This window comes from Urocampus carinirostris, chromosome 15 (assembly GCF_059441175.1).
Source record: "Urocampus carinirostris isolate Australia breed hairy pipefish chromosome 15, RoL_Ucar_1.0, whole genome shotgun sequence".
In the NCBI taxonomy this organism is placed as follows: domain Eukaryota; kingdom Metazoa; phylum Chordata; class Actinopteri; order Syngnathiformes; family Syngnathidae; genus Urocampus; species Urocampus carinirostris.
This window is the reverse complement of record NC_142363.1, coordinates 9,065,421-9,088,861: the sequence shown is the minus strand read 5'-3', so window position 1 is coordinate 9,088,861 and position 23,441 is coordinate 9,065,421. Positions and strand designations below refer to the sequence as shown.

Below are 23,441 nucleotides of genomic sequence, written 5' to 3'. Positions count from 1 at the left end.
ATTATCCTTCTTTTTTGCCATACATCAACAACAACCACAAAAAACACCCGAGAGATGTCTCCCCTCCAGAAAGGGAAACGGAACTGATAGATATTCTTTGTTGCCACAATTGAAATAGGAGACAGATAAAAATGTGTCAAGAAATCGTGGGATGTAATTTGAACTTGTGTTTCATAATTTTCATAGAAGCGCTCGATTAAACTCTTCTTTTTTTGTATAAATGCAGACTATTTGTCTTTTGGGGGATTTGGGTTGGCCTTTCTACTGTATTTGAAACAGTCCTTTTCCTACATTCACCGTTTTTATCTGAGAATAAAAGAAAACTGAAAGAACGCACTTAAAATCACTCTCCTTTCCCTCAATCCCCCTGCCTCCTTTCCCCCAGTGTAATGCGTTCTGTGGCCGGAACACAAGTGGTAAAAAGTAAGATAAAAGCAGAAAGGCACGGTGGAAAACAAAATATACGCTCTTTGAAATCATTTGGCCATTTGTTAACACATACTTAATAGACAAAAAATATATACCGTATTTTCCGCACTATAAGGCGCACCGGGTTATAGGGCGCACCCCGAAAAAATAGTTTTTGGTCCTATTTTTGACATACATAAGACGCACCGGATTATAAGGCGCTACAATGGGAACGTCGACAAAACAGTCAGATAGTTCAGTCCAACTTATTACCCACTTAACATTCCGAAAGCTTGCAAAGACGCAAATTTGTGTCGAGAACACGTGCGGATGCGGTGTCCGTACGATGTCACTCAAATGCATCGTTCCATCATTCGGAAGGTTAAAGTCTTGGGATTCAAGAAATGCCAACCATTCCTTAGTATCTATTTTCTTTTTCGCTCGCAACTTTACTGTGCATATGACAATAAACACTTGGAATTGAGTTTAATTTAAAAATAGACACTCCATTCCATCCATTATCTGCACCGTTTATCACAGAAACATCGAGTTCAGTGTGAAACAAGATACAGGGACAATATAAAACCCGGAGTAGCTCACCAAAGTCGTTGTGTTCATAATAATGTGCAGCCAATAACCTCTTATATCCGTGAGGGTAGTAAATCCAGGAGAATAATATATTTACAAATACAGAATAGAAAAAAATGCTTTCTCTATGCCGTCAGCCACGTGCTATACACATTCATCTTTTTCGGCCAATTGCAGGCTTTGTTTCGCCGTTTAAGCCAATGCCAGCCTGTAAATGATCAAAAGGATCCGCCCCTTGACCTCCGAATAACTTTAGCCAATAGTGATCGATTCAACTGATGATTGACACATCTTTTTCGGCCAATTGCAGGCTTTGTTTGCCGTTCAAGCCAATGCCAGCCTGTAAATGATAAAAATGATCCGCCCCTTGACCGCCGAATAACTTTAGCCTATAGTGATCGATTCAAATGATGATTGACACATCTTTTTCGGCCAATTGCAGGCTTTGTTTGCCGTTCAAGCCAATGCCAGCCTGTAAATGATAAAAAGGATCCGCCCCTTGACCTCCGAATAACTTTAGCCAATAGTGATCGATTCAAATGATGATTGACACATTGGTTAGCCAATGAAACGCCGGTAAATAAATCCCAGCATACACCGCGTACTACTTGGCGTTCGGGGGAAAATCTAGTCGGCGGCTGCAAGTTAGTTGGAAAACTTTGCAATTTTAAAATTGATCCATAAATAAGGCGCACTGTATTATAAGGCGCATGGTCAGCTTTTGAAAAAAATAAAGGCTTTTAGGTGCGCCTTATAGTGCGGAAAATACGGTACTTTCAATTTTTTAAGGACATTTCAAATGGCTCACCCCACCTTTAACATACCTACAGTTTTGTTAAAAACAGACTTTGTTGTTTTTGCAATATTTTTGTCCAACAGATTTCAGAAAACTTGGGCAAAATGTACAGCGAAATGATTTTTGTACATGGCTTCGTACACTGTGACCCACACCCTGGTAACGTGTTGGTTCAGAAGTGTCAAAAAAAGAAGAAGACAGAGATCATCCTACTCGATCATGGCCTCTATCAGGTCAGAAATCTTCAAGCATCACAAAGCACAAATAACAGAAGAAATGTTCCAATTTTGTTGTCCATTTTTCATTGTGCTGACCGAGGCCTTGGGGAAAAACATTTATCAGCAAACAGACAACTCAGAAACACCTACTAACATATTGCCTTTGCTCACAATTACATACATAGACAGTGGGAAGGAAAGACACATTTATTAAAGCCCCAGAAGACTAAAAGCTTTTTGATAAACAGCTCTTTTGAAGTATTCTTCGCTGAGTGCACACGGTGCTATGTTCAATTTGGGCACAACCTGTGTGTACTTCAAGACACACAACACACAAATGCTTTTAAATTGGCGGCATTCATTAAGAAGAATGTAATAAAAGGAAGCGTACGATAGGAGGTTCCTTCTATCGGGGCTGGGTGTGTGTGTCTCACAACAAGACTTCTGTCTGCCACTCATTGCATTTCCAAAATTACAAAAAAAAACATTTTCAGGTAAAAGAGGGACAGATAATTTGTTTTAGGTACACTGCTCACTTGCAGTCACTGCTGACTGACATCAAGAATAATATAAAATAATAAAATGGTACCAAAAACATTAATAATCAACATTAAACGCCACAGCGGCTGGGTGGATAGCGCACAGCCCTATGGTGCGGTGGTCCCAGGGTTTGATCCCAGCTACCTCAGCCTCCCTGTGCAGAGTTTGCATGTTCTCCCTGTGCCTGCGTAGCGTTCCTCTGGTCACCCCCCCCCACACAGGTTGATTGCGGTTGTGTGTGCCCTGTGACTGGCTGGCGACCAGGTCCCCTGACCCCTGCCCATGGATAGCTGGGAATGGGGTCCAGCACCCCCGCGACCCTAGTGAAGATAAGCAGCAGAGAAAATGGATGGATGGAAGTCACTGCTGACTGCCATTAAGCAAAATGTAAACTAAAAAACAGGGTGCCAAAACATAATAATTAAGGTAAAGCCATAAAAACAGAAACACATTTTTGTAAAAAACACATCACTCCAAGTTGTAAAAAGCACAATCTGCAGTTTTAAGGAATGTACAAATTAGTAACGTTAGAAATGTGATCCGCATTTAAATAAATACACAACAGTTACTTGAAAAATCATATCAAGAAAATATAGTTCCACGTGTGCACCAAGGCTTGGCTTACAATAAATTTACCGATCTTGTGAGACCATCAGTACATTTGCATTCAGGGAACTGTGTTTAAGATCAGAATATTGCTGATATTTACCATATTTTTTCGTGTATAAAAAACACCTAGTTTTCATTTAAGTCAATATAAAATTTTGTCTCACCTTTTCTCAGCTCAAACCAAAAAGTAAGTAACAAACATTGTGAAATAAGAACATTCATAATTAAAATCATTTATTGACAACCTAAACTGTGGACACAATACCAACATCAAATTTACAATGTATTTATTTAATGTCCTTCAAAGTCAGATTCATCATCAGATACACCAAAATATTGTTTCCCTTGTCGTGTTTTTTATATTTATATTTTTGCCTTGATTAGATCTTTCAAGACGACCTTCTGTTTGCTCCATTTGCTAACATTTGTCATGGGTATCGTGAATACAAACGGTGTTATAATGAGATCAGATCAAATGCCTTTTCGTATATTATCAATATCACTGGTGGTCTAGTGGTTAGGATTCAGCTCTCTCACTGCCACCTGGCTTCGATTTCCATTGCAGCGAAAGCTTGTGATAATTATCGTCATGTAATTTTTGCCGAAATAAATAATAAAATGTTCAATAAAAGTCGATAATTTAAATTGTAATCACAGCAACTAAACATCAGAGAAAAAGGCGCTCTAATGCAATGAAAAGGCAAGTTCCAGACCAACATTCAGGAGATTAAGAAGGTGACGGGGACCATCCATTCATTTCGCAGGAATAGCGGTAGAGCGGCTTACACAGTGAGAGCAAATGACTATAACTCAGTCAAAAAGAGCGATAAAGAGACTGCAACAAGCTCCTAGCTAGCTAGCAAGGCACTACCTGCAACCACAGGTGGAAACACAGTGACCTATCACTGAGCAGCATTAAAGCATGATACTGTGGACAGACTGGTTAAATCAGCATGTAACCGTCAAAGCAATGGCTTTTTTGTTTTTTTATTTATAACTTTTTTCAAACCGAACATTTTGTTTTGTCTATTTATTTTGTTTACATTGTCAGACACACTAAGAGTTCATGCACAAAAGGCTTTAACTTGCATTTATGGTTATTTAATTTTGGGAAGAGCAGCATGGCGGTGCAGTGGTTGGCGCGTGTGCGGCACAGTTCTGAGGTCATGAGATCGAACCTCCTGTGTGGAGTTTGCATGTTCTCCCCGTGCTTGCGTGGGTTTCCTCCGGGCACTCCGGTTGCCTTCCACAGTCCAAAAACATGCATTTCGGGTGGATTGGCCGGTCCCAAAAAAATTGTCCCTGGGTGTCACTAAGCAAGCGAATTGTCTGTCCCTGTGTGCCCTGTGACTGGCTGGCAACCAGTTCAGAGTGTCACCTGCACACTGCCCGAGGATGGCTAGGCTGAGCTCCAGCACACCCGGGACCCTACTGAGGATAAACGGTGCAGATAATGAATGAATAATTTTGGGTGTGCAGTCATCCTCAGATTATGTGCAATGTTCTGCGTTTTGATTCCCTCATTTTTTTTAACTTTTAATTTTGTTTTATATTTTTCATATGTGTGAAATGCTGTGTAGTAGTTCGTCACCATGCCCCCTTGTTCTGACCATAAGATTGGTTAGAGCAGCATCTGGTTTGGTCAACATCTTCTCCAGGGCAAAAAGTAGACTTAAAATGTCAACCGTGTTTACCGTGATAGCATTTTTATGATCTTGCCCAGGCCTACCTGCAATTGTGGTCGGCGATATTTTTTACTGATAAATCTTGGAAATATACTACTGTAAAACTTGTGTATAACGCACACCCAAATTTTGAGATCATGTTTTTATGTATTAAAAAAAATGTGTCATTTTGTATAAGATTGTGTAAACACACACGCAAAAACTGCTCATGATATGGGGTTTCATAAGTGCAATTTATGTTAATGATAACTAGGGGTGGGTGATATGGAGAAGAATCAAAAATAATTTTTTAAAAACATAATTCTTTTTTAAACATGTTTTTCAATCGGACTAATTAGTTTCTGCTCTTTTCACAAGCCAGCATAGTGTAGTGATTATCAACTTTGCCTGGAACGAATTAGCCCAGGGTATGAATATTGTGCTGTTGTGCTAAGTTTTGTTACTTTTAAAGTAATTTAATCATTTCAGACCCCCTCTTTAATATGAAAGGCTAGGTAAAACGTGCGCCTACCATGCCCTTATTTGATAAGGAGATGTATTTAGAGTGAAAACACCTGATGACGTCTGGTCACATTTATGACGCCCTTCAAGAGAAATTAGTTCATCTTTATGCCAACGCTATTCATATATTTTATAACGGTAGCAGAACGGGAGGATCTAGAGTACTTTATTGAATATTTACAACATACTAATGATATTTCAACATTTTCACCCATAAATAGAGTCCTCAATGTATACACCTGAATCAAAAAGAGTGGAAATAATCCATCAGAAACGCTAAACTTATTTTTCCATATCATCTGCGTCAATGTCAGGTTGCTAAAGTTTCCTTTAATCCTTGGTAAACGATTGGTTCCATGATGTAACTAATGGTTTGATTGATTACAGGCAAAAGCAAATTGGTCCATTACTGCGGCAATCACTAATGAAAACAACACAAAAAGACTTGTTTATGCTGTAATTTGGCACTATTCTCCACAGTATGGTTTGGGGCTGTCATCTATAAATATAGGGCTCACATCTCATTTTCCTTTTTTTTGGCACGGTTGGTAAATATCTGGTTGGTTTGTATTCATCATTGTGAATGATCACATTTTCCCAAAAATCATGACATAAACAACTCTGAGCAGAACTAAACACATCTGAAGAAAGCATCAGGTGCGAGGGCACGATGCTGTTAGCAGCTTTCTTGTATGCATTTAGTTATTGGTAAGCTGTTTCAACACTTACAGTATACCATTTTCATAAACTTAACTATTTATATAATATGGTTAAAGTCATGTTATTTAACAAAATACAAAATTTATATAGCGTAGATACTGTAGGTCAGGGGTGTCCAAACCTTTCAGAAAGCAGGCAAATGTGTGAGGGCCGGTTATTCGGCCTGGCATTATTTGCGCAGTCATGTCTGAAAGGTTTGCTGTGCTTGCCGATCAGCGTCGCAACCTCATTTATCGTCTTTGTAGCATTTTCATTTGACTTGCAAGGTCACGTGAAAAAGCGCTTCTGTGCAATTAAAGCAGCTTGCAGTTCCTTCACTTTTTCACAGCGTTTGTTTTCAGTTAGCTTTTTGTAGTCGGCCTGTTTTGTCTGGCAGGGCCGCTTTCATAGTATATTCTTTGAAAACAAAAATAGTGTCTTGGCAAATTAGGCAAACACAGTAGTTTCAGATTTTGGTGAAAAATTACTCCTATTTCCTCCTGTCCTGGAAGTGGCGGCCCTAACGGTCATCTTTTATTTTATTTTTTTTACAGTCACCATGGCGTAAATAGGGTGGGCTAAAATTCTTACAGAAAGCCATGGGCAAGGTGGCTAAAGGCCTACTGCTATCATCTGGTGACAATTTTTTGGTATAAATTTAGTTGTCTTTTTAGATTACAGGCAGGCCACACATTATTAATTGTATGACAGAGGCCAATAAACATTTGGTCACAGGCGTTAACTGACCCCCTGGACGGACTTTAAATATGCCTGCTGTAGGTAGAGTTGCACTTGACACGTAACCCCGATTTTGTATTTTAATTTGTTTTATACTAATGCATCAATTAATATGTGAAAGGAAGCAATGAATCAAGGAAATCTAAAACATAAAGACCAAAATGTTGGTTGCATTACATTACATTACTACACTGTAATATAATGCAACCTACTGCTACTATTCATCCATCCATTATCTGCACCGCTTATCCTCAGTAGGGTTGCAGGGGTGCTGAAGCCCATCCCAGCTATCTTCGGGCAGAGGGCAGGGGACACCCTGAACTGCTTGCCAGCCAGTTGCAGGGCACACAAAGACAGACAATTCAGGGACAATTTGGACCGGCCAATTAACATTCATGTTTTTGGAATGTGGGAGGAAACCGGAGTGCTCGGAGGAAACCCACGCAAGCACGAGGAGAACATGCAAACTCCACACAGGATGGTTTGATCTTATGACCTCAGAACTGTGCCGCACACGCGCTAACCACTGCGCCGCTGTGCTGCATGCTACTATTCATTATATATTATTGGAAAAAAAAAACTATAGAAACTTCATGTGCCCATGCAGGTCCTTCAGCCAGATTTCAGGATCAACTACTGCCAGCTTTGGCAGGCCTTAATCAATCAAGACATGCCAGGGGTGGAGCGTTACAGTCGCAAACTTGGAGCTGGAGACCTTTACCCACTTTTTGCTTGTGTACTCACTGCTCGATCTTGGGCTGCCGTCAACGCTGGTATCAGTCATGTGCCTGTCACACACTCAGAGGTAGGATTTACATTGTTTTTCAAATACATGTTGTCTCTCCAATTTTACAGGTGCAAACATGTCATTCTACGCAACTCAACTGATTTTGCAATAGTATTTTAAGAAAAAGCTCAATCTTTCTTTTTCATCCCAAAAACTCAGAGGCGCCGCCGCGAGCGGCAGCCTTTCCAGCAGCTCCCTGTTATCTCGCACTTTTTGTGATTTATTGTTTTGCTTCTATCTTCGGTGTTTTTCATCCTGTTTGAAAACTACACTTTGGATTACTTTCTATCCTATGGACATGAGTTTTAACGCACAAAAATGCGTTTATTCGAGGAATCAACTCCTTGCCCTTAAGAATTCTCGCGCCGGCGTGATGAGGGGGCCCTTTTGTGGATGCAGGGCCAGAGCTAACTAAGCGGCGAGCGGCGTTATGTCTTCGGTACCGTCCGTAATCATGGTAAATGTGAACTCTACCAAATAAGACCGACAAACTGGCTGTGCTGGTGAAAAACATCAAAGCGCACAGGGAGTGCAGTTGCTGTGTTTTACGGAAACGTGGCTTACGTCTAGCATCCCGCACGCTAACGTGGAGCCACCCGGAGCTACCCGGACCGGAACTATCCTGTGGTGTATCCCTGGGCTCAAAGACTTCCATCTGCCGCAGGGACGTCACGTCATCCACTCCGCTAAACTACAACAGGCGCCCCGAGGGCATCATGTTAATCTGTTAATAAACAACAAGGGAGACTGCTGGAAGTGTGAATTTCCCTACGGGGATGAATAAAGTATCTATCGATCTATCCATCTATCTAAACATTCTGACAAACAATTATTATAAATTTTGCTTTATCAAGGAGGTAAGAGTCGAACACTCAGTTTGTGAGGGTAATTTTTGTGACTCCAAATCAACCCTGGCGTCATTAGCTCAGGAGATAGAGCGATCGTTTTGGGACCAAAGAGGTCACAGATGTGTGAATGGGTAAAGTAAATGATGAGTGGTAAATGGTCTGCAGCTGCCGAAATAATACCTGACCCAGAAGGGGCATTATTCCCCATTCTGGCTGAAACCATGGTCTCGGACTTGTAGGTGCTGATCTTCATCCCAGCCACCTTACGCTCGGCTGTGAATTGCTCCGGTGAGAGCTGAAGGTAATGGAGCTTTGATAAGATGTTAAAATGTCAGGTTTGTGTTTTTTGTTCTCGTCTCTAAATTTGATGAAAAAGAGAAGCATTTTAGCTTGTTGTTGAAAGTATTCCCGAAGAGATTCTTTTTCAATTAGGCACACATTGTGTAGTATTGCTCTCCGCAATTGTGCAATTATGTTGCAAAATATTCCACTGCGGTGTTTCGAGAAATTTAGTCTTAGTCGACCCTTCTGTATGGTTTGCTGTAAAGCTGCGACGTCATTGAAGGAACACAAAACTTTGAAAATGGCGAATCCCCTTAACAAAACAGACATTGATTGTAATGAACAGGCGATTGTGGCTTTTCGTTTGTGTTTTCCGCCGCATGTGTCGTGGTTGGTATAATTTTGTTCGGCTAGCTTCCCGTTAGCATCGGGGCTTCAGAGTCCAGTCACATTTATTTGTGTCAAATGTCTCAAAGGACTGCACAGGCCACAATTACACAATCCCCTGACCTCAAACCTACATGCGGGCAAGGGAAAACTCAAAAACCTCAGTATGAGGAAAGTAAGTGACCTTGGAAGGGGTCATAGAAGAGGTCATCCCCCTTCCAGGATGACCAGGCTTCAATCGAACTTTCACTGGGTATCAATATACAAGGCATAGTCTACATCGACAATTAACATAGGTAATACGTGTAATTGTTCAAGGAGTCCAAGACAGCGACAATGCCACTTCCCTGTTTTGTTTACTCCCGGTTGGTGCTCGTTGGCTGCCCATTGTGTGTTGTATGGCTGGCTTGCCTGGCATAAACTCTGGTTTTGTCGTGTCCCTTGGTTTATTCCTGGCCAGCTTCGCATTTATCACCGTAGCCGCTAACCGCGTGTTTTTTGATCAGCTAGCCTGGCGTTAGGGCATGTTTTGCCGTGTTCCTTGATTAGTTTTTTCCTGACCGGTTTTGTGTTTGTTGCTATAGCCGTTCCGCTTTTTGCCAGCCTGGCGTATTTCTGCTGAGGCCACAGCCGCTTTGCTTTTATTGGTCCTGGTCAGCCCACCGTTGACTGCTCTCCATGTGTTATTTTTGCCAGGTAGCTCCTTTGTGGCTGCTTGCCCTTTGTTATACCATTTCTGCACTCACCTGCATACCATTGCCTAGGAATTCTCAAGAATAATTTCAAAAACGTTGCTTAAAAAACTCTAATTAACACGTAAAACAATCTGGTGACTGACGTGCCAGGGGGCAGGTGTTTCTTTGCAGTCAGGATCTCTAAGACGAGACACGTTGTCTTAGAAAAAAAATTATCTCTGAAAATAATTGAAATATATATACATTTTATGCAAAAACCATGAATTGGGGAATACCTTTTAGAGCAGTGTTTCTCATCTCATGGGTCAGGATTCAAAAGTGGGTCACTGACCTGTTTTTAATGTGCCGCGGGCCTTGGCAATATAGTGTTAAGAAGAAGAAAATACGGAGGATTGATTACACTCCTTAGTAGTAAATGGCGATAATGAATTGCTCTATCTCTTCTACCTGCTCAGTCAATCGGCGTGTTTGAGAGGAACGAAATCTTAATTTATTGTGATTTCATTGGTTTAAGGGAAAAAAATAAGTGGAAAACAGTGACACATCAATCGAGTCAAAGAAGGAAACAAAAACAAAAATGGTATACAAGTGTCTGCCATTGAAGTGCTGCTGGTAGGTACATGAAATATTTTAAAAACATAATATTTTTAGTTTTTTAGCAGTATTTTATTTTCTTTTAACTCCATAATTAAATAATGATCCATGTTTCTGTACAGGCTTTACTAATATTTGGAATTTGTTTTAGTATGTGGCTGTTTTGAAGCACTTTTAGGGGGTTGCTAATGTATGATGTAGGTTAATATGCAAGTATATAAGATACTTGAAGTTGTTTTGATTTTGAAGGCCATTTTGATTTTTGGAAAAAACTTGGAACTTCACTATCATTTCAATGGAAAAAATTGAGAAGTGGACAACCACTGATTTCATGATTGAAAAAAGAAACCCCACTGGCAATCGGTTATCGTGATTTCATCTGAACGTTAAAGAAATACAGAATAACCATGTCCCATCTGCCAACATTTTGTTTTCTGTTTTTCATCTGTGTTACAGAGGTGGTCAATAGCTTGTTCCGGGACAGTAAACTGTTTTTTCCCTATTACATTTGGTTTAACTGGAATATTGATTTTCCCGGAAAAAGGCTTTATTTCTGAGGTAGCTGTCCCCTAACAAAAGGATAGAGAACCGTTTTGTGATAAAAGCAAATCACTTATTCCGACAATTTTATTCTCTTCCGTACTCTTAACACATGTCTTTTGCATAAACACCTTAGATTCATACATTAGGGAAAAAAGGCTAGAATTGCTTGCACCATTTCCTCTCCTGCTGACTGCATTCTCCTTGCCTTTTCCACGTGCCTATTATCGCTGCACTTGCTATGAAATTCCTCATTGTAGCTTTCAGATGCAAATGAGAACTGTTCTCTATGTCCCGCCGACAGCTGTGAGGCCTGGCTATATTGCCTCCTATAATTGCTACTAATTGTTAGTCTCCAAGCAGAGCACAAACTGCAGGTTTTTTTGACTGTGTAGACTTTAGATCACATTTTTAGAAGGGCATATTGTCTTTTTAGGGTGGTGTGTGAGCCTGTTTCGTTCTATAGTGTCTGGGGTTGGTTGTTTAAATTACTGCAGACCAATCTCCATTAGAGTTAAGGAAACGAACACTATTTCCATTAATTACTTCATATGAAGTGTTTCTTATTCTTCTGTATAAAGTTTGCAGTCTTATTTAGGAAATAATCAGATATATTTGGAGGAAATTTCATCACATTTGGGATTCATACTGATAAAGCAGGTGTGTCAAACTAAAATGGACGAAGGGCCAAATCCAAAATGTGTCGACAAGCTGTAGGTCGGAATGATCGATTGTGGGAAGCGAAAGAAGCTGCTACTACTAGTTGCTAATGTTGTCCTTGTCGCAGCTAGTGACTCCTAAAGCAATGCTAGAGAATATTAAAGCTAACAGCTAACTGCTAATGCTAAATATGTGCTCAGTTCAGGCAGATGACAGACAGCATACGATCAGGAAAAATGATTTAGTTGCAGTGCATTATTTTTTTAAATTCCGATATTTAAATTGACTTGGCTAGATGCCAATGATGATGTTCCTCATGCTTATATAACTAGTGACAGCATCTGTGATGTCAGCTGCTTAAGCAACATGAGTTGACAATGTTTCACCAGTTTTAGCCCCTAAAGAAAAGACAACACAGATCCTAAAGCTAACAGCTATGTTCTCACTACTTAAATTATGTTTGCGGTGTATTATGTACCTTCATGTTAAGTTGAAATTCAAGTCGACTCTTCAAATAAAGAGAGAATACATCAAATGAACTTGCAAGGAGAACAGAGAGAGAAGCCTTCAGATAAGCAATTCCATCTCCGTTCTACGGTCCTCCCCTAAGTCCTCTTTTCTATCAAATCTTCAAGGTTAAGGAAAGCAGATCAGCCCTAAGGTGTTTGGGAATCAAAGAACAGCAACATGATTGGTTGATATCGACAATGACGTGAAAACGGACGACAGTGCACAATATTAGTCAAAATATAAAACTGGCATTTTATGAAATCTCCTTTCTAGTTGTTCGATTTTAAAAACAGAATAAACGTATGATTTCCCCCGATTCACCAAAGACTTGTTCCCCTCGTCATGCTTTTTTTTTCCTTTATTTCTTTTCGGACGAACTTCTGTTTTCTCCATTCTCCATAATTTGTTTCGGGCCCCATAAGTAAAAATACTGTGATAATGAGATAAATTTTAATATTTTTCGCATATCATCTGTATCATTAGTGGTCTACTGGTTAGGTTTAGGCACTCTCACCTCTGTGACTTGGGTTCAATTCCTGTTTGAAACGATATTTTGCGATTTTGATCAGCTAGCCTGGCGTTAGGGCATGTTTTGCACGATTCAACTGATCAATTATTGTACTAATAGTTATAAACGGATAAATAATGTAGTTCTTACTGTAGTTATAATTCCATGCGCCTAAATTCCATTTTTAGGGGTGTGCCTTATACAGACGCTGCCCTACTGACGAACGAGATTCCGGACGATCGTTTCGGAAGTAGAATTTGTTCATAAGTTGCTTAAGTGCTATATGTAGTATGCAATGTATGTTTAAGGCTTGTATAAGTAACCTGTAATGTTTTGTACTAAAAAATGAATATTTCATAAAATATAATGCTCTATTAGGATAAATAAAGTTAAGTTTAACTTACTTTTGGAAGATGAGCTTCAAGAGTTAGACGACTTCCTCCTCCATGGTAGAAAGTGGCCAAAAAAAGCGATCTAACCATTTTCTCAACCGCACCGAGCTTTCTTATTCCACTTTGATTTGAAAAGAAAGGCTCGCCTCTTCTTTACTCTTTACAAAAACCATATTGCATTGATGCATGAGATATTTAACAATAAAAATGTCTAAATTCTCAGCGCTGGAGATACAGTATAGAATGTTTACACACAAACTAGGAAGAAGCCTGATTTCTTCTTTGGGGTGGATGTTGGGTGACCTCTCACAGCGCCACACGCCTGTAGCGGCGGAAAGAAGCACTACAGTAATGTACTATGCTCGGAAAAAGGTGCTCACAAAACAAAATATAACTTACCGCAAAGTACGGATATTTTTCGACATCCCGAAATTTATTTCATATCTACCGTTTTTCAGAAGTCAAATGGTCGTAGGTATGGGGAGCATCTGTAATCCGATGCGCCTTAAACTGCGGAAAACTCTGTAAATTGTTGGTACTTATCAATCTAATTTATTTTCAGGACGTTGAAATACGGACCAATGCAGCGCTTTACCTGCCCCAAATCAACGACCTGTTGAACAGAGTTCCCCGTCAAATGCTGCTGCTACTGAAGACCAATGACCTTCTGAGAGGAATTGAAACGACACTACAGACCAGAGCGTCATCATCTTCCTTTATCAACATGTCACGTTACTGCATACGGGCGTTGGCCAGGTAACAATTCAAAGGAAATTTTATACACATTCTCTAAAGCACTATTAACTCGTGCAGTGTCATTACGTATAAATACGTTTTCAGAAGCATTGTCCCTGAGTCCCCAAACTTTAAAATGTTAGGGTTTTTTTCTAAATGGTTTGGAGTTGCTGAACACTAAGTAGGCTCAGTGAATTATTTAAGTATGATAAATCACTAATAGATGGTAGGAATAGATTTGATAAGCTCTTTGTCAACACATTTTGTGCAGAGTTTTGCTTCCTGTATGACACCGTATGGCAGCGTGGAGGCGGGCCATACACCACCGAGTACGCGCAGTGTGCTGAGAAAAGCAAAAATATCAGACTGTTAACGCTTCACAGCTCTTTTTTTCCTAAAAAAGATGATGGATTCCCTTCTCATAGTCCAGGCAAAGAGGGATGACGTTTAGTGTACGTCCGTGATCGCCTTGTCGAACCTAATCATATGATACCTTCTTCAGAAACATTGAGGGCTGAACATTTCTTGCAAAGTTCATGCATCATTCATGCATAAGTTCAGTGTTGTTGCAATAAAATGGTATTTTGCAAGCAAAGTGCCCATTGAAAGCATTGTTTGGATACTGCTGTTATCTCAAATATAGATAAAAAAAAAAAAAACACTGCATAATTTTTCAAAACGCAGTTTTTCTCAGATATTTTCTTGGTTAATTGCATTTCATTTGTAACCACTCAACCTTTTTTAACAATAAATAATATTGTCACTAATTTGCACTATTGCATAAGATAAAAGACAAAAATGGTAGTGTCTGTAAGCAACAGGGTTCGTATGGGTGTTTTCAATGATTGACAAGTGCTTGAATTGTGTGTGAAGTGCCTGTAAATGCCATTGCATTCTCCCTTCCTTTGTGATTAACGCCAGCTTTTATTAGTTTGTATGGCATTGTCCTATGAAGCGTTATCGCCCCATATGAGTCATGCCCAAGAATACAGGTGCATGCTACACCTAAACAGGGCACTATGAAATATGTATTAGTGCAGGGGTTACTTCTCAATTATAGACGTTTATTATGGGACATGCAAAGAATTAGGTAGCGTCAGGTAAAATGAGAGCCCTATACTTCTAGGCGACAGTGCCAGGGCAACCATACTGAGGAGAATAACGCCAGATTGATACAAATGGTTATCTTAGGTTGTCATTGGTGGTTGCCGCGGTACCACACCAAATTGCATTTGCTTGTTATCATTCTTCAAGGATTAAAAGAAACTGTCAGGCCAAAGGTGCAAATCTAAGTATGATTTTTTTCTTTGCTATAATTAGCTGCGGACAAAAGCTGGATAACAGTAGATACCAGTTCATTTGCAACGCTCATGAAGATTACAGTTTAGAAAGTGAATGGATGAGAATCACATGTTTTGTCTTGTTTCTAAAGAACTATTTAGCAAAACTTGGAAAACTGACATTCACATTTCTTTAAAGAGATTACAAAACATCTTTTTTTGCAGGCACAAAACGTATTGCGTTTCTCCCCACAATCGTGCAGATATGTTCCATAATATTTCACATGCCATGGATCTCGAAAAATTAATTCTCAAACTAGAGAGTTCGACTTCATATCCCCTAGAGCTGTGCAACACCGGAACATTCCAAAACACAACATCTGCGCGTCCTGTTGAAAAACAGATGGCAATTGTAGTTATCAGCAAATGCATAGCGCACATTTTAGCCTGAAGTAATAGGAAATTTGCTTTCCGTGTCGCAAGGGGACAACTGACTGTTTTGTCCGAGTTAATCATTAAAGGGTAAGTTTACCTGCCGTCGTGTACAGCGTGCATTCCTTTTTTGCCTTCGTGTTTGTTGCCGTACCCAATTTTGTTGTCGGCAGTTATCCTGGCTGCTTACTGCATGTTTATGGTCAGCCACCCTCACTTTTTTTTCCCACCGATCGGTCCCGGTTCGCCCTTTTATAGTATCCAGCTAACCCGCCATGATCATTTGGTATATCAACGGCTGTGTTGGTTTTTGTTGATGTAATGGTTTTTTTTGTTTGGCTCACGGGTATCCTGGCTGCTTACAGGATGTTTTTTTGTCAGCCAGCCACCTGTTTTCCCGCCGATCTGTCCCGGTAAGCCATTTCTAGTAGCCGGCTAGCCTGCCATGTCCCGTCTGTTTTAGTCCCTGATAGGTCTCTGTGTGTTATTTTTGCCAGTTCACCCCGGTTTGGCTGCTCACCATTTGTTGTACCATTGCTGCACCCACCTCCGACACAACACCTTGGTGTTCTCCACAAAAGCTAAAAAAAATATGCTTAAAACGCTCAAAAACTTTTCGACTAATTACCATGTAAACCCATATGGTGACTGGCTTGCTCAGGTGCTGGTGTTCTTCACATGACGTCAGCGCTTAGGAAGTCAAAGACGAGACAGGCTGTCTTCGAAATGCATCATCTTGGAAAACAATTGGAATATACCAAGGACATATCGCTACATATAGATAGATATATTGTGCAAAAAATATGTAGTATTTTCTCACATTTTGTATGCTTTAGAATTTAGGTATCCTTTGAAACATTTTTCAATGTGATAAAAAAAATATGGTTGCCCTGGTTTCGGCAGGTTTTATATAGTGTGTGTGTGTGCGTGCGTGCGCGTGGGCAGAACTAATGTTTTCGTTTTCACTTTCTCCAATTTTTCCACAATAATTTTGACGTGTCAACGCGTTGTTCTCGCCAAATACATTACTGAACGCTTTGTCACTTAGTTTTTACCTTAAAGGTTATGTCATAGCTACAACTACTCAAAATTGTGTCTTTTTATTTTTATATAGATCTGTGAATTTGCAACGGTCCCTTTCTATTTCTGCTTGTGCTCCAGTACACAAAGCTAGTTTAACATGGTTGAGTGGGTTTACTGTGTTCTCAGGTGATGTCGAAATATCCAAAGAATCAGGATTTATAGCACACTTTTTAAACCGTTCTTTTGGACTCTTGTTAAAGTCAGGCTATGCTTCAGGTCATGCTGAATTCCATAGTCTTAAAGCGAACAGTTTAGTTGCCAACTTTTTGAGTTATATAAAACTGCACCTCAATCTCAGTCAGTAGTATCTACCCATTGCTGCAAAATGCAATTGCGGTTGCATTTCATTGTCACACCATCAAATTACAATTAACATTTGAAATCTACACATCTGTATTAATTGTTCGTGGAGCTGTCACTTGACATTAGAAGTGAAACAATTCAACAGCTAATCGATTATTAACAACAGGAAACATTGATCACTTTTTTTGGACACTAAGGGCGTCTTGAAGCTCTCATCTCAGAGAGAAGGAGACAGATTTGCTTCAGTGTGTTTTAGTCGAGAGAGAGTGACAATGAGAGAGAGAGAGAGAAAGAGACGCTGGGAGAAAACTTTTCTTTTTAGACATGTTTAGGTGCATGTGGCATGAACGTTGCGTTTGTTTCTGGTGTCCCGAAAAAAAAAAAGCGAGCGACGGCTTTAAAAGCCTTGTGGCATCGTCAACCACCGCAAGTGTGTCATTTGAGCCTGCAAAGTGACTTCCTCTTAAGGCAAGCTTTTACACAAACAAAATTCTCAAGAAAGCAAAATGGGGCCGATTTCATCGAACACACCATAATAAAATCTTCAGGCATAATTCATGAATTATCACACAAAGACAAATCACCAATCTCTTGATTACTTGATAACACTTTGGCAATTTGAATCTTTATTACTGTACATTTAGGTATGTCATTTTCCTAGACCTGGAACATCAATCAGTTGAACACTTGAAAACAACTACTGTGCATTTTTTAAGTTGTCCACCATCGGCATAGAAACTGATGTGGTTCTTTCCACCATGAGGCGTAGAGGGATGGGCATAGTTCTCTGTCCATCAAATGACGTAGCTACTCCAATAATCCTGGAGAAAGGAGTGTCTAGGGGGACAAACTGCAAATATTTCAAAAAATTTTTGACTGTGTCTGTGAATGGAACGGGGTTAGGGTGGGGGTTGTATTCATAGACGGGGCATCAACACCACACAATAATGCACTGGATTTCTCATAACTGGCGATTGGAGCACAACACCATATGCCTGTTTTTTGGTAAGGAAATATGGGAAAAATCTCAAACGTTTATTTAACATAGATGGTCTCATTAAAATTATTCTATCAGAGTCCAACTATTCAGTCCCTAATACAGACTTTTTGCCGTTTAAATATTAAATCTTCAGTAAAGAAAGTTCTGAGAATGGCTACTTCTGAGCTCGTGTTGTTTATCTTTTATTAAGTTATTTTATTTGTATTCAATTTGTGTTGGCTTAATATTTCTAACGCCTGATTGTTCTTCTCTTCTTTCACTGACAGACATAAAAGAAGTAAGATGAAATCCAGGAGGAGACGTCTGCAAATTTCACTGACCGAGTCCTTTAATCTTTGGAGACTTAGTATGTTGGAGTTGTTTCTATGGTTGAAGAGTTCGTTTTTGGGACTTGGGCTTTCTTCTTTGCTCGCGTTTTTACAATGAGTCATCTACGTATATATGCATCCGTCTAATCATGATTGTTGTGTTACGCAAAAAAAAGCAGATACAAGTACAGTTTGTGTATACACCTATCCAAGTCATCAGGCATACAAAACCTCTATTTTGGCTTCAGTGTAATATTCACCGGATATATACGGCACCGGTGTTTATTATTGCAATCATTATTGTTCTGACGTACGGATGCTTAGTGTGGTTCTGCACTAAGGCTGACCATCAGGGGGTTAATGAATACTGCCGGGAAAATTATGGAAACAACTCTCCCCGAGATCAGCACCACCTACACCACTCGCTGTCTGAAAAGAGCCCGCAACATCCTGCGGGACCAGCACCATTCTGCTCACCATCTTTTCCACCTGCTGCCCTCAGGGAGGAGATACCAGTCGGCACAGGCCAGAACATCTAGATCCAACCGTCTATATCCGCAGCCCGTAAGGCTACTGAACTCTGCCCCCCTCTCTCTTTTAGCATTTAGTAAGAAATATTTAAGTACTTGAAAACAAATAGTTTATCAGAATGTATTTTCTTCGACATTTTGGTGCAGGGGCCACTTTGGAAGTTTTCCCAAATCTATAATCTAGATTTTTTACGATTATGACAAAACACAGGACATGCTCACATATATCAGTAGTATATAGTATATATCAGAGTATTTAATTTACATCCGTGTGTATGCAAATGTATCAATTTACTGTATTTATTTCCATCATTTGAAGTATCACAGCAGCATTTGTCGAAATGCTTCTAACTAAGCCGGTTATTATACAACAGACCATTTCACCTTCCAATTTATCCTTTAACCCAGGGGTCGGGAACCTTTTTGACTGAGAGAGCCATAAAAGAACAATTTTTGGAAATTTGTTTCCGTGAGAGCCATATAATATATTTTAAGACTGAATTCAATTTAATGTGAGCGTAACAAGCGTCTTAATTTATTATTTTAAATAATGTTGTTATAATACTCACCATTAATACGACTTCTGGTGCTGCATGGATTTGCTGATGATTTTGTAGTTTGGTTGGGACATGGTGAGTTTAAGGTTCATGCAGGCATTGAGGCATTCATCCGTTAACCGTGATGGTAGGTTGGACTTGATGTATTTGAGGTGTGAAAATGACTGCTCAAATGAATACGTCGATCCAAACATTGTCAATACACCAATACTCACACGCCTCAGTGTGTGGTATGTGACTGGAAGCGCGTTCCAAGTTTTGAGGACCAACTCGTCTTCGGGTTGAAGTTTGTTCATTTCTGTCCACATGTGCTTGCTCGCCAACTCCGCTTTCTGTCGTGCAATTCTTTCCAACTCTTCATTCAGTGATTTGAACTTGTTCATCCACATCTTCAATGCAAAGGCAGCATGGCGTGTGTCGAAGTGCCGCTTTACATTCAACCGTTTCATCGATACAATTTTGTCATTGTAAATTAGGCATACCTCTCGACAAGGCAAATTCTACGGTCCATTCGTCCTGAAATGTACAATATTCATCATCTTTTTTTTCGTTTCGCCATCTTCTCTGTCGAAGGGTTAGCTAGTGACCAACAGCCAAGTTCCAAGGGACGCAAAAGGGGGCGTGTACCTGTGCCCCCAGCAACGGCCCAGTATTGGCCAACGTAGGGTATTATCATCCAATTAAAATAATAGACAATCGCTCATGCAACCGGAACTCTGCACAAGACACGAGCAGTAGAAAATCGATGGATGGATTTAAACAAAAGATATATTTTTTTAAACCCCAACCTCAGATTTGCGAGCCATATATTATCATCAAAAGAACCACATCTGGCTCGCGAGCCATAGGTTCCCGACCCCTGCTTTAACCCATTCAGTGTCAGCCAAGTGTATCAAATTGGAGTGCTCTGTGCCAATTTGTGTCAGCAATTTGACTGTTTATTTAAGCTAAGTTTTATGGAAATACTCGTTTTCAATGAAGATACTGAAAAAAAATTGTTTTGAAACTATGCATAGTGCCTCCTCTTCATACTTCGTTCCTGGATCGACTTCGTATCTAGAATTTCTTGTATATTGATAACATTTTCTCCATCATAAATAACTAAAAAGCAATTGATCTGTTCTTGGCCAACCCAAAAGCATCCAAGTTAACCCTAAATAGCTATAAAACACATCTTCCAGATCAAATCCTCCTCAAAAAACACATTAAAATAGTAATTGATAGATAGATAGATTCATCCCCGTAGGGAAATTCACACTTCCACATAAAAATACAGCAAAAGGATAAATAACATATTAATAAGATAAATGTAACTAAATAAATTGCGAGCAAGAGTTTTCGAGCACTTTACCATGGAGGATGCCGGTGGTTGCTAATGGAGCGGTGATGTGAGGGATACTGTTGATCGTAAACACTTCATATACACTTAAATTTACTCTACCTTTAAATCGGGGGTCAGCAACAGGTGGCACGCGGCTCTTAGGCGCTCCCTAATGGCTCGCTAATCTTTTACTAAATATTAATATACAGTAATCCCTCGGTCATCGCAGTTAATAGGGACGAGACCACCCGCCAAAACTGAAAATCCGCGAAGTAGCGGCGCCCCTTAAAAAATGCTTACAAAAACGTATACAGGTATACAGTATACCACATGCTCTCAACCACATGCAGCCATCGCAGTTTAGTGCGCTTGTTAACACTACCGGTTACATATTGAAAATAAAAACAGTGAAAATGTGATATTTGATGAGTGTTTGTGAAGCGTTTTGGGAAACAACAGTTAAAAAATGGTCTGTGTTCATTTTAATCAGAGTGAAAGAGCTACCTTCTGACATTAACAACATACTTTAGCTAGCAGGATCGAACGGCTTTTACAACAAATACAGGAAACCACACACAATTAGCCGTGTTTAGGTAGTACAAACAACCGCTCGCTTTTGGTATAATAAAGTCAAACTTGAGATAAAATGTGACAGAAGAGGATATACTTACGTCGCGTCACCGAATTCCTACATGATAAACTGAGCGCCACATAAGAAAGGGGTGAGGTGGGAGGAGTTGAAGGAGGGGGGGTGAGCGAAGTGGTAACTCACCATGACTAAGTATTGTGTCATGGCCTCCCTTTCACAATAAGAGTGTCTACACCGTGTCCTCAGTTGACATAAGCTCGCGCTCAATGGCGTCAAGTCAATAAATGCTTTTATTGAGAAGGTAAGGTATATTTTTAGACCAGCGAAGCTCTGAACAGGCTCTGCAGATAGAACAGCTAGCTAGCCCAGGGATCAGCAACCCAAAATTATATTCACTGCGTACTAGAGATCGACTGATTTTTGGGCAGGCTGATTATCGGCACCAATATTTGAGAATTTGATGGATATTGGTATCAGCTTTTTTATTTATTTGACCGAACGATTAAATACATTTAAAACTGAGTTGGAGTAGTTATTCTCTCACTCACCCTTCCCCTACCCTCTCTCCCCTTGTCTCCAGCCTCCAATTTTTAAGCTTTTACAGCAAATAAATATGGCCTCCAAATATTGGTTATCGGCCTCCTCTTAATACTAATTATCGGTATCAACCCTGAAAAATCTATGTCGGTCAATCCCTAATTCTTTCACCTTTTTCGTGGCCAAATTCAAGCATATTTTTAAGCATTCACGAGGCCAATTTTCCAATTTCTCTAGTATCATTAAAAAAGGAAATCCGTGTGAATCAATCCATAACTCTGCTATTTGAGGTGACTGAGTGCTGACCGCAGGAAAAAGAACCAGAAAACTTGACAAATATTACACCAGCAGATGAATGGGGCCTAAACTGAGTTTGTGTGACGGTGTGTAATGCAAAAAATGCCACGGGACAAAAATTTGACAGTTCATTTCAGCGCAATACGCTTTATGGTGGCGCGCATAACAGTTGTCAATGTGTGTGATTTTCGGAAGATTACTGTTTTGAATCGCTGGTTAGTCGCAATAAAAGTAACTCTTTTACGTTTCCATCGATTGGTCAGAAAAGGTGGAGTTATTTCACTAAAGTCAATATTTTTAACTTCCTCTCAAGGGATTTCAATACAAGGTGTGAATTCTCTGTGCTTTACTGTTGTATTACAGTAAAATACATTTGTATTGGGTAACAGTACACAAAACATCAATTAAAATAAAAACATAGGTAATATGTAAAATTGTCCAAAGAGTCCATGACAGCAACAATGCAGCCTCTTCATTTCTGCCGGCTGTACAATGCAGACGTTGACAAGCTTAAGGTCCAGGCGCCGGTCTTCTGACTCATCTCGATACAGCCTTCTCTCTTTCACGCGGTGGTGACAATACCGGCAATTTTGAAATTGTTAGCATAGAACTAGAGTGCCCTCTTGCAGTTTAGTGGTAAAATAACGTAACATTTTTACTCAGTAAAGATGTGTCAATAATTTCACATAGGGCAGCACGGCGGCTGAGTGGCTAGCGCGTCCGTGGCACAGTTCTGAGGTCATGAGATCAAACCTTACTGTGTGTAGTTTGCATGTTCTCCCTATGCTTGCGTGGGTTTCCTCCGGGCACTCAAGGTTTCCTACCACATTCTAAATACATGCATGTCAGGCTAATTGGCCGGTCCAAATTGTCCCAAGGTGTGAATGAGAGAGTGAGTTGTCTGTCTCTCTGTGCCCTGCGACTGGCTGGCAACCTGTTCAGGGTGTCCCCTGTCCACTGCCCGAAGATGGCTGGGATGGGCTCCAGCACCCCCGCGACTCTACTGAGGATAAGCGGTGCAGATAATGGGTGGATGTACAATTTCACATAGACCCACTAGAGTATATGTCGCACCAGTGACCAAACCATGAAAATAACTGAGAGTTATAAGGTGGTAATTCTGTCAAAGTGATTATTTAACCACGCAGTGCTTGAGAAAACATACCTCAGTTTTTTTCACTCTTACTTTATATAAATGGTGGTACTAATTGTTATTTAAATTAAAAAGTGAAATACTGAGACACATACATTTGAATGACATCATAATCAGTATTCCATCTTTTTAACAGGATGTCATGTCTAAATGGGAGTTTGTCATGTCAACTTCTTCGCCTTATGTAAAACATTAACTTAATAAAATGTCACAAACACCAAAGTTGTCTTTTTGTCATTTTGAGTAAAGTTCATTATTGTTTTCAGATCAAGTTTTCTCTCTCACCCTTTCTTCTTTAAATGCCGGTAATCAACCCTGAAGAATCCAGGAT

At 39.9% G+C, this 23,441-nt stretch overlaps 1 protein-coding gene across 1 annotated transcript in view; it reads left to right on the top strand.

Moving 5' to 3' along the window:
* adck1 (aarF domain containing kinase 1) overlaps positions 1–23,326 on the top strand; it is a 50,462-nt gene extending 27,136 nt beyond the window's left edge. The window contains exons 8-11 of the mRNA XM_088354710.1: positions 1,876–2,025; positions 7,390–7,587; positions 13,548–13,741; positions 18,085–23,326. Of these exons, the coding sequence (XP_088210836.1) occupies positions 1,876–2,025; positions 7,390–7,587; positions 13,548–13,741; positions 18,085–18,244 (702 nt within the window). The 3' untranslated portion in view covers positions 18,245–23,326. The remainder of the gene's footprint in view (positions 1–1,875; positions 2,026–7,389; positions 7,588–13,547; positions 13,742–18,084) is intronic.
* The last annotated feature ends 115 nt before the right edge of the window (positions 23,327–23,441 follow it).